Raw genomic sequence first — 16,930 nt, forward strand, 5'->3', positions numbered from 1 at the left:
AAAATCTTGCATTGGCCTGAAAACCGCCTGCAAGAGCAATACTTTCCATGGGATGTGCCCCTAATGTCCTGCTGGAATGTTGGGGCAGGGATGTGGGCATGTACCCCCAAGCAGCTGCAGCCCCAGACCCGTGTGCCAGGCAGGCGCTGGCCACGCGTGCCCGTGAGGAGGAGGAAGAGGAAGAAGAGGAGGAGGACGCGGGCAGGGCTCCCGGGGCAGCCGCCTCTCCCGCTCCCAGCCAGAGGCTGCGGGGCACGGCCGGGGCGCCGCTCTGCGCAGGGACACGGAGCTTTTCCGGACCCAGCGACGCAACACCGGGCCGGCCCGTGAGCGGAGCGGAGCCTGCAGGACGGGATGGGCAACCCCCTGGCCGGGGGGGAAGGAATAAGGAAGGAAGAAATGACATCCCGGCTCCCGAAAATCCCGCGCCTGAGTCACGGCGGGCGGGGAGGCGGCGGGGCTGCCCGGCGGCGGCGCCCCCTGGCGGCGCACGGCCGCGCCGGTTGTCACAGGCCGGAAAGTCCCGGCGCCCTGCCGGTGGAAATCCCCGGTGGGGGTTTTTTGTGTTGTGTTTTCAATCTCCCTTTTTTTTTTTTTTCACCCGGACGCTTAAACAGAAAGGGAAAAAAACAAGAGGCTGGGCTCAGCCTTTCATTCCGCAGCGGCGGCAGCGGCAGCAGCAGCAGCTCCGGCGGGGAGGCGGCGGAGAGGAGGGAAGGCAGGAGCCCCGGCGCGGTAGGGGTTGATGCTCCGTCCCATCGCCTCAGCCCCGCTGCTGAGCAGGAGTCACGGCAGGATCGGCCGGAGGAGGAGCCGCCCGCGGAGAGGTGAGCGCCGCTCTGGGCAGGATCCCGGAGCACTTTTGCAGGAGGGCGCCGCGGGGAGCGGGCGGCTGTGGCGGCGGCCTCGGCCGCAGCCCTTGTGGCGGCCCCCGGCCGGGCGGGGACGCTGTGCCCGCTGCTCCGGCCCGGCCCGGCCCGCGGGGGCTCCGCGGCTGCTGCGGCTCGCAGCGCGGCCGGGCTGGCTGCGAGCGCCGCGGGGAAAGCCGCCCCGGAGCTGCGGGCTCCTTCTCCTGGGCCGTGTTGTGTCCTTCCCAGCCTGCACGCCCAGCCCCCAGCGGAGCAGTAGGGCAGGGAGCTAAGAACGCGGAACACTTACTGTGTGTAAACCAGTCATGTGGGATTTAAAAGAGCCTCGCTCCTCATCTTCTGATTTGGCTGAGAGTAGTACTGTGTTTTGCTTTGTACCGAGCAAAGAACCAGGCAGAAAAATCTCGGGGGGCTTAAAAGGTATTAAGCATGTTTGGTTTAGAAGTTTTAGCACTTTATGGAGAAGTTTATTACTTGCTGGTTTTCAGATAGAGGACAGAAAATGAAAATAACTTTATGAAACCATTGGCAGATCTCAGAACAGTATTCAGCTTTCCCAAGCTCAGCATCCTCAGCATTACACCTTTGGAAAGGATGCTGTCTCTAATTATTGTTTACAGCTGTTCCTTTCTGGGAATTCCTGGTCATTACCTGTGAGAAGGTTAAAGTAGCATAGCACACAGCAAAGCACAGTAGACTATAAATTGATATAACTGTAGCTCAGTTTTCTACTTTTAAATGAGTCCAGCTAGATGTGTATTGAGTTCTGTTTGTTTCATCACATTGATTTTGAAAATAAGGGTTGCTTGGCTTTTGCCTTCTTTCACATTTATGACTGTAAATAGCACAGGCAGTAATTTCCACCTGTGGAGGGGAAAAAATGCCAGTAGAGCATAATATCGAATAATGTAGTTTCAGTGAGTGCTTCTGTAAACTCAGTACTTTTTGTTACTTAAAGCTGGAAATAACCATTTCAGAGTTGATGCCGGTAGTGCTTAGTCATGTGATTAATCTTTATTCGTGTAAAAAAAATCCCATTGACTCAATGTTTCTAGTAACATAAGTAAGGAATTCAGCACTTTGGTAATCTCAGAGCAAAGTAGAGCTGTGGTTATCACATAGATTGGTAGGGGGTTATTTATATTTCCTTTTTAGACTCATTCATGCATTTAAATGAAGGATTACATAAATAGCATATGTAAAACTATATTGGTGAGGAGAGTGGATGAGAAAATATGTAATTTTCATTTTAAGGCTGTGTGCTGGTGGGGGAATGATAAGAATATGCCATCTTTACTACCTAAAGGAAAGCTTTTCCATATGTTGCAAGATGTGACAGCTGTGCTCACGGTCCCGAGTGCTCTTAGGGTGTGTGAATGACATCACCTAAAGCAGGACTTTGTAGCATCGCCTGTTTCATCTGGCTCTATTTAGGGCTTGCCGGGTTATCCTCTGTATCTCTCCACCAGCTGGTTCTCAGAGAGGTTGTAGAACTCAGCTCTTGGCACCTGGAGTTCGAGGTCCCCTCTCACCCTGAGAGGGTCTTTTCAAAAGCTTTGGCTGGGCATTTGGAGGTGGATGTTGCCAATGGAAGTGCCTGGGTGAAGAGGAGAGAGCAACTATTTCCCTGGGGGGAAGGAGGTGCCAAAGCCCTTCTGTTCAGGAGGGATCTTCTGCCTCCATAGACCTGGGAATGCCTTCCTGGTCAGTCTGTCAGGCTGGAGTTCTTCTTCCTCTCTCTGTGCCTCCCATCTCCATGAGAAAACTTCCTAATTGTTGCATAAACAATCTTTAGTTCCTCCTAGTACTTGATGTCCAGAGATTGATACACATATATGGCTTGATACCTGTCCCTAGATCCATAATCACAATGGTAGGTTCTCCTAATTGACTAGTTGTACTCTAAACATTTTAGGCATGCATACTTTTATTTGTCTTGATACAATTTTTGCTTTGTTTTTGAACAAAGCAAGAATGTTTGTGGACAGCATGGAGAGTCTCTCCCTGTAAAAACAGGTTATTGATGTTCTTGTTGTTGTTACTGTAGTGCACAGGGGTTTTGAGGGATGTGGTCCCTACATTTGGCTCTAACTAGCCACAAAGTTAGTGACCTCTGAGTAAGTATTTCATAGAGTGTAGCAGGTTTAAGGTTATGGGCTTCTTTTTTTGTTTTTCCTGCTGTACTCCATGAGGCGAGAGTTACTGAAGAAAGGGATGCAGGGCAGTAAACATTACATGTCCTGCTCTGGAAATATATTGGGGATTTTGAGCCAAATGGAAATGCTTTTTCAGCTCTGTTGACTTACCAGTGAGTAATAGTGGCACTGCAGTCTGCACCCCCACACACAGCACAAGCACTTCTGAGCCATAGCTCTGCCGCTCACAAAATACAGAGAGCCTCGAGAAAAGTAACCTAAGCCTACCCTCCAGTGACAAATTCCTCATCCACCATATCTGGCCACTGTAAGTATGGGACTGATACTGGCACAGTCTGCAATTCTTGGTGCTCTTTCCGTACTCTTCTGACCATCCCTGCTCAGAATGTATGGGCTGTGGGAATCTGAAATGGTCATTAACTGCTTTTTTTTTGGCATGTTATCAAAACAAGATCTTGAAAGGTCCTGAAATTCATCAAGTGCATATGGGATTACACTGTGCAATTATCAATTAGTTAAATTTCCAGGATAATTTTCCCTTCCCTCGACCTTGCCTTCTCTTATCCTTATTTTGATTTAAATGCTCTTTTTGAATGATGGTGCAGTTTCCTTACTTATGCATAAATCCTCTTCAATATCACAGTAAATTATATTAGCAAATGCGTGGGATGAGCTGATCAGTGTCTGTATCTGAGTAATGCAGAAAAGTTAGTGAATGTGAGCTTTGAAAAATGTTGTTTATGAAAGGCTCAGATGGGCTGCATCCACTCAGTACTTGTTTTAGGCAAAACTTCATCCAGAATCCCACCCTGAAAGTGCCTTCTCAGTCACTGCAGAAGTGATAGCTCTGTGATAGAAGGACACTAACATGCCAATAAAAGGATCCTTTTTCATTTCAGATGTCTTCTAGAAACATGGCTGGCCAACACATCCTTCCCCAAGCTTTGTATCAGAGCAATATGCTGAAGGCTATGAAGATCAGAGAGAGGACACCTGAGGATCTAGTCAAACCTCCCAGTGGAATAATTCATCACTTCAGGACTATGCACAGATACACCATAGAAATGTTCAGAATGTGCCAGTTTTGTCCCCAGTTTCGGGAAATGCTTCAGAAGTCCCTGACTGACCAGGCTACCCAGACTTCACTGGAGCGCCACAGGAAGCTCAACTGGTGCAGAGAGGTTCGGAGACTCATTCCTTTGAAGACTAATGGTAAGTTTTGAGCAGGTCTTTGCACTCACAGTAAAACAGGTCATACAAATGTATCAGCTTTATTAATAGCATCTGAGTTCACATTACTGAAACAGAAGCACATGGCTTTAAAACTGTGCTGCCTTTCAATCTGTTTTGAAATGAAAATTCTTTCCACATGATGTGCTGTTCTGATGCTGTAGCAGACCCTTGTCCATACCACAGTATGTGAATATTGTGGGAATTTCACAGGTATTTTCATAATATCAGTAACCTGTGGCACATCAGAGTCAAGAAGAAGGCAGGGAAACTTGATTTGGAAGCTACTGCCTTCCCATGAATCTGACTGCTACATGTGGGCTGCCTCATCGGAAGTGCCAAACATCCTTTAATGCCAGGCAAGAGGAGCCTTCAGATGCCTTGAGTGACCAGGGATGCATTCCCATGTATATTTAGCAGAAGCTAATATCCTTCCAATAAGCCCTGCTGTTGTAGCTGGCAGGCAGTGCTTGCTTGCTGATCCAGCTTTAACAGGGATGGCAATGGCAGTCAGAACATGGAGCCTCCCGGGAACCTGACACTGCTGTCCCTGGGTCAGTGCCCCACTCTGGGGCTTCTCTCTCATCCTCAGCTCCCTGCCTGGGTTTCACAGCTCTTGCCTTCCCTAAGCACCCACTGCTAAGTCCCATGTGTGTGACTGACACCCATCTTTGTGCAACACAAATTTTGCAGCGCCCTTTTCTCTCAACAGTCGGTGCTGGTTTCAAGACTTGGCTTTTGGGTTACTCTGTGTGTGTATTGCATCAAGTGCTACAAATGAAAAGGCACAGTAGTAGTGCCAAGATTTCCTGAACAGGTTATGTTTCTCCACAGTCTTGAGCAGGAAACCTTGGCGCATGACTGTAAGAGTCACAGGCATTTTACATTCAGCGGAGGAAAGATTCAGTAATGGCTATGACTTATGGTCACGCAGCTACAAACTTGGACTCAGGATTCCTTACAGCACAGGTTGCCCCTAACCAGGAGCAATAGACTGGGACAGTGAGGACTTCAAGAAGATGAGAAATACTTACTCTTTGCTCAAGGAGCAGATCACAGCAGTTATAGAAACACTGGGTGTGGTGGACCTGCAGCATTGTTGAAGTCCATGTTGTGTTCTGGGTTTGCTTTTTTTCAAGTTCTGCCATATTTGTCAGTCTGACTGTACACAGCTATGTTGTACAGAAGTCATAAAAATAGACCCCCTGAATAAATGTCACTGCCTAACCTAAAGCCTGATGCTGATGTGCATGTCTGTAACTGTTGTAGAGGCATTGACCTTCTGGTGGGCTTTTTGGGCTGCCTCTGCATTGGTGTAAAATTCTCATGACTGCAGTTAGAGGTGTGCACAGAAGTTATGGAATCTTGAGCTTTGGAAGGACCAGAGTTGCAGTCAGGGCAGGCAGTGCTTTGCATGTACTGGGAAGGTAACATCACTCCAGGTGTTGCATCTTAAAAATTTCACTCGAACAGATTTTCTAGAAAAATGGACAATGTGCACAATTTTTGCCCAGGGCAAAGAGTAACAGTTTTAGAATCCCCCATCTCCAGTCAGTACAAATCCTGCAGGGGTTAAGGCTGCCTGGACAGACCCTTGTTGGTGACAACATTACATTCAGCAGCACTGCCCTCCTTCTTTGTCTCATGGCCGTCAGCCAGTGTGGGAGTAGTGTGGACTTGGATCCCGCCCATGAGCAGGCGTACCTGTATACGAGGTGCTGAAATATTAGGGCAGGTTGAGGGAAGGCAAAGCAAGATTTGTGGCTCCCCGTACACCGAGCAAAGAACTTGGCTTCACTTCAGTGCTTCAGGGTCATTAAGTGCATGAGTAGGAGTGGCTTTGGAAACCTGTGGGTTATGCAAAGTAGTAGCATAGAAGGACCTTTGTAGGAGAAAGAAGGTACATTGGACTGTAGGAGAGGATCTCTGAAAGAAGTGCAGAAGCCTGGAGAAGCCCTGTATTATCCCAGAAAACAACTTTTTTTTTTTTTTCCTCCCATGCGATGTGAAAAATACTTTTTAAACATCTACCTGCTTAACCCATAGATATCGGAAGAATATGTCAGTTCTCTCAGTTAATAGTGAGCTTTCTTCAGAAGATTCTGGGTTTTTTTCTGATTAAGGTTGTAGCTGTTGAAACCAGAGAAAGTATCTCCTACAGGATCTTTTGATGTATATTTTACCCACTATGTTTGTGAATCTGCGGAGTGGTGGGGTTTTTTAATTAAAAAAGCCATTTTGAATCACCACATAATTCTTTGCAGACATTTGAATGGAGATAGAAGGAAAGCAGTAGGAGGTACAAAAATCGAAACTGTTAGGGTTTTTTCTTCTTTTTTTTTTTTTTTTAATTGAAAAATTCCGGCATGTATTGGCTGTAGAGATTTCACTTGTATAATGAATTGGCATTCATTCCAGCTCGCCCAGCCACACCCCCTGGGAAAGTCCGAGGGAGGCCAGGCTGCACCCGCAGAACAAAAAGTACAACTGTTGCTCAATTGCTAGTCAAACGGTGTGGGGGAATTCCAAGTGCTGTGTAAGGAATTTTGGGCAGTGCTTCTAAATAAAGAACCGAAAGTGAGCTCTCAGAGAGAGAAGAAAATTAGTCTTATCTTTGCTCTAGATTTTGCAAAGGGAAAATTTTAATGGGATTAATATGTCATCTTTCTTGTCAGAAGGAAACACAGTCAGTTTTTCTGTCTTCTTGGTTGTTCCCTGATTTTTGAGCTCAAGTAAGCAGCCTGCAGAATTGAAGTAAGCTTTGCAGGACCGCAAAAAATAGAAGGCAGTTGCAGGAGCCTGATATGCACCAATCCCATAACAATTTATGAAGCACTGAGTAGATTTCAAATTATATTTTATTCAGGAACTGGAGTCTGTTGTAGGCTTTTCTCTGCGATTTCACAGAATAAGTAGCAAAAGTGTTCACAAATGGTGTAATTGAACTCATCATGTATATGGCAAACCGGCTTTAATTCTTTTGTGGGAGTTCTTTGGGTGGGTTTGTTTGGGTTTTTTTCATGTGAGAAAAATCTAGTAGCTTTACCAGGGTTGATGTCTTCTATTCCAAGAAAATTGCTGTGGTTTCTTAGTATTATGTGAATCTCTTTACCACTGTGGTAGACGTCAGACCTAGTTTTGCATCTGAGGACGTGACAGTAATGATTCTTAATGTCTCCCTTTCAGGGGAGACATCCCCTTTTGAAGAAGATGGATAGAGACAGAATTTGAAACCCAGCCACAGATGTACTTCTTGTCACACCTTTTAATTAAGTTAGTTATCTCCTCTGAGTCTCAATTTCCTCTCTGAAACTGCAGAATATCACAATCCTTCCTACCTGTAAAGAGGAATTTTTCAATGCAAGGAGATTGTGTAAATGAAAATCGAATCACTGTTTTTCATTGACTTAATTTTGTGTTTTAAAATCAGCCCTCTAAATCATATATGTAACAACCCAACACACAATCATTTCTAAGAGGAAGGCCAGAGGTGTTCCTATGATTGCTTTACATAAATCACCTGCCATTCCCTTTCTGTCTCCTTTTTTATTACAATTCCTCCATCAAGCACAGCCAAGTGCCAAGCAGTGCTCATGAGGGAATATGGTGTTACTATAATATTTTCCTAATGGTTTCCATTATCTCAACCTCATCCCATTGGGTGTATATTTGTATAAACACCAATGAGGGAGATTTACATCTTTTTTTGTAATTTTAAGATGATTTTGTTGTGTTTAAAAAGCTATTTCAGCTGTGTTTGACATTTGTAGTTGACCCCAAAATTTAGTTTGTGATATCAGTCAAAATTAAGTAAGATAGGTAAGGGGCATTGCTGGATGACAGCTTAACTTGGACTTGTGCAGAGACAAAACCAGTAGGGAGGGAAGTTTTTTCTTTCTGTTTCTGAACAGAGACCATGACTCTGGTCTCCTTCTTTACCACCCTTCTGTCTGAGGCTTAGAGAGAAGTGCACAGGTAATATGCATATTTGAGGTGTAATTCTACATCCCACAGGCTTGTGGCATTTTATTTAAATAGCCATTTGAAAATAATGCACTTTCTTTTTTTTTTTTTTTTTCCAGGTGATGGAAATTGCCTTATGCATGCTGCATCGCAGTATATGTGGGGCATTGAAGATATCGACCTTGTCTTAAGGAAAACATTGTTTAGTGCTCTCAGGGAGATTGACACACGGAACTTCAAGCTCCGCTGGCAGCGGGAGGCTGTTAAATCCCAGGAGTTTGTGGAAACAGGACTCCGTTATGACACCCGGGTAAGGCAGCCTGAGGGAGTGGTGCTGTTTTCTGAGTGCTTGCCAGCGTTGCCTTGCTGGTTCTGTTTGCTTTGTGGCTTCATGGATTCTGCCATTAATGGAGAGCAGAAATAGTCTCCCTTTGGAGGAAATGGGAAAATGTGATTGTTTGTGCTGCAGCTGGCTCCTGACCTCTGTGTCTTTGAACCATTGGTGACAGCTGTTTCTTTCCTCAGAACTGGGAGGAGGAGTGGGAATACCTCATTGAAATGACCTCCCCAGAAATATCTGGGGCTCGAAATAGACTTCCCTATAATGCGCTGGAAGAAATCCACATCTTCGTCCTTGCTAACATCCTCCGAAGGCCAATCATTGTCCTTGCAGGTGAGTTGCCTGGCCAGTCACCCACTGTGTTACTCTTGTGCTGTGTTAGTGATCTTAGTCAACAGGTAGATGCATTTCAGAACATGGTGTTTTCAGCAATTATTATAAAACCCCCAACATACATTTTCTCTTGCCTGTAGCACATAATTATTTGTGGGTTTTTTTTCTTCTTTATGCAGATAAAGTGGTTAGAAGCTTAGAGTCAGGCTCCAGTTTTGCTCCTCTGAATGTTGGTGGTGTTTACTTGCCTCTCCTGTGGCCAGCTGAAGAATGCTACAGATACCCAATTGTGCTTGGCTATGACAACATGCATTTTACACCACTGGTGACTCTGAAGGACAGCGGGCCAGGTATTTTTCAAGTTCCTCGCTTGGTATTTATGTTACTTCTTCAAAATTACTGTGCTGATAAAGCATTTGAAATATGATCTGGTTTAGATTTGCATTTTTAAAGTTAAATTAGAATAATTTGAATTATATTCCTAAAATGTGAGCAGAAAGAGCTTTGTCTGTGAATCTGAGCAGAAACTAAAGGTTGCCTTCAAGATATTCACTGAAAGTAGAGTGCAACTCACCTGCTTGCAGGCTGGAATTGGTCAAAGGGTAACATCTGTTTTATTGTATTCTGGCCTCCTTTCACATTGTAAGAGAAGAAGCTTTGAAGGATGCAGTCTCACGGCAGGGTACCACTGCCTGGCAGGAATAATGAAATATATGCTTTACCATTTTTAACACATCTCTTCTGAGTGGGCAGCAGTTCTCTAGGTTCAGGTTACAGCATCATCCCACCAAAAGGCATAACAAGCAAAGGTCTACAATCCTGTTCAAGTGGAGTAGATAGTTGCTATGGGGACATTAAAACTACTGTGCAATGGGGGTTTGTGATGTAGCTGTGTCTGCAACCTCCCCCATGCAGAAACTCCTTGCTCTGCCCAGCTGTTCTCTTCTCTCTCAAAAGTTTAGTGGTGGTATCTCCGTGTGTTGCATTTTGTGGTTATTCCTAACTGGGTGGTTATGTTTGTGTAAATATACATACACATATACACATATATATCTCTATGTGTGTTTTTGTGTGTGTATGTGCTAATCCATCTTGTTTCCCCACAGAAATCCGGGCTGTCCCTCTGGTCACCAGTGAGCACGGCAGATTTGAGGATTTGAATGTGCACTTTCTGACAGATGCAGAAGAGAGGGAGAAAGAGCAGCTGCTAAAAGACTACTTGATAGTGATTGAAATTCCAGTGCAAGGCTGGGATCATGGTACAACTCATCTAATTAATGCTGCAAAGTGAGTGTCATTCCTGTTTCCTCAAAGTTATCTTATTTACAGAGGTGGGACAAGTTGGGCAGCCCAGTGTGTTCTTTTGGTCTTTCCTTCCTTCCTAGGTGGCCCATGTGTTTACTACCTGAAATATGAAACATTGGCATTACTGTTGGTATGTTTTGAAGTAGTATGAGCTGAGGCCAGTCTAAATTTAAAGGCAAAAATGTGTTCAGATTTAGCAAACTGAAACTAGCATTTTAGAGGAAAAAATCCATTTGATCAGTTTCAGTGACTTTTGTATTACACAGGAGGTTTGCTGAACAGTAGTTAAATGCAGGAACTAGTTAGCCCAAGCTCTTGTGCTTTGTGTAAGGGCACACTGCATAATGGGCAGTTGGTGTAATTTTGGCTGCCCTGGGTAAAGTCCTTGGCAGTATGTTCTGAGCACAGCTGCCTCAACACCATGGGCTGTTCCATGTGGCAGCAGGCAGGAAGCTGTGGCCAGTGGAGGAACCAGCATCTCTGCTGGTGCCCCTGATGGTTGAGCATCAGTAACATGCAGGGAGCAGCTGGCATCAGCTTCTCATATTCAATGGGCACTGGCAGTGATGCCCAACCAGTCCCCTCAGAACTGATGGAGGGGAGTAACTCCCTGTATCCTCTGTCTTTGCTTCCACTACCCCACAGAAAGGAATCTTCATGCTGTTGGCTGGCTCTTGTGTAGGGGCCTTGAGAATTGAAGTCCTTCTACCTGAAGCATGTAAGCACACGTGAAGGGTAGCACTTGAGCTTCCCTAGTTGCTCTGCCTAGATGTGCTCTGGAATATTGCCAGAAATGTTAGCTCCTCAGCCTACCAACTGTGGCATGGTGAAACTCCAGTGTAGGGTTTTCCCTGCAGCTGGAGGCAGTAAGGATGGTATGATGGATGCTTGCATTGCACACACCACACTGAAGCCCCACAGTTTGTTAGAAGAATTCTGCTGGTAGATACAGACCCAACAGGGCAGAACCAGGAGCAGATTTCACAATAAACTATATCATTATACTCAGCTGAGCACTGAACCTCAAAGAAATTCACCATTTGGGGGACTTTCTGCTTCTGAGAGATTACCCATATTCTTTATGCAAACAGCTCTTAGACAGAAAACCCTCACGTAGCAATGCCTTTTAAGAATACTTCTGTTTAGCATTGTGTCAGGACATTTATTTCAGATGTGAAAGTCTCCATCACTGAACACCTGCTTTTAAAATTATTTCCATTTACAGCAACAGGGTAACATCCCAGATCTTCTGTCTGAGTAATATGGATGTGCATTAAGTCTGCATTTCCTTCTCACGTTGCTTATATTTGCTTCCACCCCCACCATCTGCTCTTTTCAACCACTGATGCAATCTTCCTTTTTTGGCTGTCAGGTTAGATGAAGGCAACCTACCCAAAGAAATAAACCTCGTGGAAGATTACTTTCAATTGGTACAGCATGAGTACAAGAAGTGGCAGGAGAATGCTGAACCTGCTAGAAGAGAGACGTGTTCCAGGAACAGACAGGATCTGTCACTTTCCCAGCTCTCCCTCTTACAGATGAAATGTGAAACACCAAATTGCCCTTTCTACATGTCTGTGAACACCCAGCCCTACTGCCACGAATGCTTTGAGCAGAGGTCCCAAGGAAGCAAAGGAAGAAAGCAGAGCTCCAAAGCAGCACCTGAGAAGCTGAAGGCAGCTGGGTCAGGCTCCTCCCGTGGGGATATTTGTGAACCTGGGGGGTGGACATCTGAAGGGCCTGTAACGGAGCCTCGCTCTGCGCCTCCGACCGCCCCGAGCCTTTTCCTGTACAGTGAAACCACAGCCATGAAGTGCAGGACCCCAGACTGCCCCTTCACACTGAATGTGCAACACAACGGGCTGTGTGAGCGCTGCTACAACTCCAGACAGCTCAGTCCCTGCAACAACGTGGATGACCAGAGACACTTAGACTATGCCACATGCAAACTGTGCCGCCAAAAGGCCAAGAGGACCTTCAATGGTATATGCAGCACTTGCTTCAAAAGGTCTACAGAGCAGTCCCCAAATGGCAGTCCCGCTTTCCTGCCCACCTGCCACCAGAGATCGACATCTGACCCGTCCCAGATCTCACAGATCCTCCACCAGCACTCCTGCCATCAGGCTCCCAGCAGCCATGGCAAGGAGCCCCCGCCACCAGCGCTGCCTCCCGAGGAGAACAGGGGAGGCAGCCTCTGTAGGAAACCTGGCTGCAAGTTTTTTGGGACACCACAAAATGAGGGCTTTTGCACGCTGTGTTTCTTTGAGTACAGGGAAAACCATGGTAAGTGGAGATGGAGTGAGTTTTGACACACTTTGGCTGCAGATCAGCCTCCTTGAACTGTGAAGTTCTGTGTGCATGTGCACTGGGTGATAAAAGGGCAGGGGGTGATGAAAACAGTGTGAGGAGAAGGTGATTTTCTGTCTGTTATTATCCCATTGTCATGGTTTAACCTCCAGCCAGCAGCCAAGCCCCACACAGCTGCTCTCTCATTCTCCCACCAGTAGGCTCAGGTAGAGAATAGAAAGCATAAAAGCTGGAGAACTCATAGGTTGGGATAAAGGGAGTTTAATAGGAAAAGCAAAAACTGCATACACAAGTAAAGCAAAACAAAGAATTAATTCATTAATTGCCATGGGCAGGCAGGTGTTCAGGCTGTGTCTTCTCCCATGCACCTTTGCCAGCTGGGCAGTGTGAAAAGCAGAAAAGGCCTTGGCACTGTATAAGCCCTGCTCAGCAATAACAAAAGCATCTCAATATTATCAGTCTTGTGCTCAGCACAAATCCAAAACACAGCTTCATGCCAGCCACTGTGAAGAAAATTACACCAGCCAAAACCAGCATAAAGGGGCACATGGCAGCAGTGTGAGAAATCTGTGAAATCTCTTGTATAACTTCCTTTCAGCTTTGATGGAAGCAAAACCAACTTAAGAGGGGGTGGCTTTTGATACCTCCCCATCATCCACTGCAATCATAGTTTGGTATGAATTTTCTTCACAGAAAAGACAAGTTGTAGAGATCTATAAAGGAAATGCTGTAAATGTATGGAAGGTACTGAAAATCAATTATGTTGGCAAGGTGTTTAAAAAGCCTTGAGGACTCTGTAGATGTCTGTCTGTTCTGGATGTAACAGGTATAATGCTATGGAGTAACCACTGTAGTAGTCTTGACAAGCAGAGCAAGTAGAATTTGACTGTAGGTAATTAGCTTGTATTTTGGAATAACTTTGGAACTCTACCTTGAAATCTTCCTTGGTAATACACTGTGTCTGCGTGCACATGTGTTTAAAGACTGACTTCCAAAAAGGCAATAGTCTGAATAAATCACAGCATGAAATCTTCATCTTTCATGCCACTGCCCTGTTTCACAGGTAAAGAGCCCTTAGGTACAGAGCCTGAAAGGCGAATGTAAGAGAGATTATTGCTTATCTCTTCAGACTATTTTATTGCTTGTAAGTTTGCTGATACAAATAAAGAAACACGGAGTAGGTTGGGTTGGAAGGGACCTTTAAAGATCATCTAATTCAACCCCCCTGCTGTTGGCAGAGACATTTTTCACAACACTGAGCTTTCCACGTGCATTCGGATTAGGGAACTTCTGTGCTAGCTTGCAATACCTTATTTTCCAGCATTGCTCACGATGAATTTTTTTTTCCTTCTGATTGTGGAATATATAAGATTGCTTCATGAGACTAAAACATATAATGCACTTTTTCCCCTTAAGCTCTGTACCACGGTACTTCAGTTATCTGATGTGACTGAAATGGTGGAGGCTGAAATGGGTTGGTCACAGATGACAGTCAAAGTGAAGTCAAAGGTGAAATTTGTCTTGACTTCAATGTGATCTAGGTTTCCCACTTAGGGCAAGTTTTTCCCAAATCATCTGTTTCAACAAATTATATGAAAATCAGGCTGCATTAGCACGCGTTTGTATGTAACATGAAGAAAGATGTACGAACTGGGGGAGTCTCAAGATTGTCAAAAACCCATGTTTGAGACTAGTTGATATTTTAAATTTATTTTCATTTTTAAGATGGAGAACTTTTTGTAGCTGCTTTGGGTCATCAGATCTATTGGACACATTCAAACTGCTCCTGTTCATGCTTTACAGACAGTGTTTTGCTGCGCCACCAGAGGAGATCTCAGAGGAAGTCTTCAGCAGCGGATCAGACCGGGAGCTCTGCTGCCGGCTTCCATAACACCGTGTCCTGCCAGCGGCGCGACTGCGGCACCCTGGGCAGCACAATGCTCGAGGGCTACTGCCAGAAGTGCTTCATTATAGCCCAGAACCAGCGATTCCAAGAAGCCAGAAGGACAGAAGAGCAGCTGGTGAGGCAGCCAGAAGTAAGTGTGAACTTCTCTAAATCTTCCTCTTGTTTAGCGCTGCATGTTTTTCTCTTGTGGGAGCAACTTGGGATCCATAATAGAAAATCCTCAAATGGCTGCATCTTAACTATGGAAAGACAAGCATAGAGTATATAATGAGTTTTTTCTGCTGCAGTTGAGCAGCACTTGTAAAAAGTCACTCTCTCTGTGTCAAGGGATTCAAGCTGCACTTTTTATTGAGTCCATCACAGACTGTGTTTGTTCCAGATAAGGTTTTTAATTTGGTTGGTTTTGGTCTTTTTAGAATTGAGAGTTGCCAAAGATAAAAAAGCCAATAGTTTTTCCTAAGAAATGACGGAATTTGTGATTTTCTTTGGTAAAACTCAACTTGGCTCTTGGTACTGCACTTTGTAGAAGTGCCTGTGAACAATCCCCAGGTGGCTACCTATACAAACCACGAGCAGAGTAAAAAGGAAATGAAAAGCCGTTTGTGCTGCCAGCACAGCAGCTGACAATCTGTTTTAATATTTTTCAAGAGAACAGGGCAGCACAGAGGAGAAGTGCAGCGAGCAGCATTGAGTGCCCAGAAGAGACAGTGTGCTGTGGCTTCATGTAGAAACAGCCTGGCCTGCAGGAGTGAGGACCTGTGCCCGGAGTGCCGGCGCCTGGGCCAGCTGCCGCCGCCGGGGAGTGCCCGGGAGCCGGGGGCACAGGAGCCTCCCAAGCAGCGCTGCCGAGCCCCTGCCTGCGACCACTATGGCAATGCCAAGTGCAACGGTTACTGCAACGAGTGCTACCAGTTCAAACAGATCTATGGCTAGTGGGGAACAAGGGAGCAATACCAGCTACGTCCTTCCCTGAAATGGTGCTACGTCCAAAACACTTTAACAGTCCTGGGAGTGGGAGGGTGGAGGGAAACATAAGCTGTCTGCTCAGATCATGTTTATTCCCAAGAATGGGAATAAATTTCTACTTCCTCTAAACACTGCATACAAGAACTGCTGAGAAGGTCACACTGCCTTCTGCACAGAGCTCTCATTCATGACTAAGCTCCTACAATGCCATATTTAATTCTTGGACTTCCCAGGAGGAAGTATGAAGCATTTGAATCCAAAGAACTTCCCAGTTCTGCCTGTTTCTCAACCCCTCCCCTCTCCCAGGGAAGGAGCCATGTCTACTGTCAGAGGTGCAGGACCTTTTTATGGCTGCATACATCAGTCAGGGGCAAGTCCTTCCTGAATGGGATTACCCAGGACAGACTGATGCTACTTCCAGTTGACATCTGAAGAAACGTGGTTTGGTTTGCCTGTGTCCTTGCTGTTCTTACAGAACTCACAGGGCAGGAGCTCCCACGGGCATTTAGGGTGATAACAGCAAGCACTTCTGTGCTTGCAGAGCCCTCAGCAAACCACAGCCAGATACAAGACCAGCACTGGTCTGCTCCTTTGATATGCTCAACCTAACCCGATTTAGATCCTTTCCCAAATCCCAAGACAGCTGGAAAGACTGAAGTTGCAGAAGAAATGCATGTGATGGTGAAAATGTATTCTGCCATTTTCCACTTGTGTGGAAGGAATTACCTCCAAAAGACAAGAAAAACCCCAAAGCCCTTTGTCTTCACTTCTGAAACAAGATTGATTCTTGTCTCTCTTGCACTGCAAATGTCAGGAGTATGTGTGTGCTGTTTGTACCCTCCCTCCCCATTTGTGTCACACTTTCTGTCATCCTTAATGTGATTCTGTTACCATGCAAACAGCTGGGAGCTCAGTAACAAGAGTTCTTCAGGGCTGAGATTTTACTCCTGAAGTTTATGCATCCATTTCTCAATCTGCAGTAATTTCTTTAGCAACCCCGGCTTTACCACTGTGCCTGTTACCTGCTTCTCTCTTCTCCTTTTACACCTTTTAAGTTTTCAGCATCTGTTTTGCTGCTATGATTTTGGAGGTGAGATCTCTTCTAACTTGCTTCACAAGTTTAGAATCTTTTTCTAGTTACTAAAAAAACTGTTTTCTAAAAAGAAGAAAAAAAATTAAATAACTCATCACTTATTTCTGTTAAATTTTATATATTTTGTGAACCTTAATGTGAACGTATGTTTTATTAAAATATTTATATTATTTGAAGCAATGCAATTTGAAATTTGCACAGCTAGGATTTTTTTTACATATATTTACTCTAGTGTTGAAATTACAAACTTAAATGTATAACTGAAAAACTTTCTCTGGTATAAAGAAATAAATTATTGAAGGATTGAATTTGTTATTTTTATACCTATGCAAGAGAGCACAGTTGAGGGTGGGACACCCCCAGAAGGAAGCCTTTCTGTTCAGCACTGCCATTCAGCATGTTACTGCTCCTTGGTGCAGATGATGCAGCCAAGTGCTTTGGTGATAGATAACTTGCTGTAAG

General features: G+C 45.1%; 1 protein-coding gene across 3 annotated transcripts; it reads left to right on the forward strand.

The window, feature by feature from the left end:
- The first annotated feature begins 590 nt into the window (after window positions 1-590).
- On the forward strand, window positions 591-16,696 carry TNFAIP3 (TNF alpha induced protein 3). 3 transcript variants are annotated; one of them, XM_059469570.1, is made up of 9 exons: window positions 591-827; window positions 3,925-4,237; window positions 8,338-8,528; window positions 8,744-8,891; window positions 9,071-9,241; window positions 9,998-10,178; window positions 11,569-12,479; window positions 14,307-14,539; window positions 15,058-16,696. In XM_059469570.1, exons 2-9 carry the CDS (start codon window positions 3,925-3,927, stop codon window positions 15,340-15,342), a joined length of 2,433 nt encoding a protein of 810 aa, XP_059325553.1. In that variant the 5' UTR covers window positions 591-827; the 3' UTR covers window positions 15,343-16,696. The 3 variants fall into 3 exon arrangements, with proteins under 3 accessions (XP_059325553.1, XP_059325554.1, XP_059325555.1); XM_059469571.1 differs by having other exon boundaries at window positions 15,065-15,340; XM_059469572.1 differs by lacking the exons at window positions 591-827; window positions 3,925-4,237 and having other exon boundaries at window positions 8,422-8,528; window positions 8,728-8,891.
- Window positions 16,697-16,930: the final 234 nt, after the last annotated feature.

This window comes from Ammospiza nelsoni, chromosome 3 (genome assembly GCF_027579445.1).
Source record: "Ammospiza nelsoni isolate bAmmNel1 chromosome 3, bAmmNel1.pri, whole genome shotgun sequence".
Classification (NCBI taxonomy): Eukaryota; Metazoa; Chordata; class Aves; order Passeriformes; family Passerellidae; genus Ammospiza; species Ammospiza nelsoni.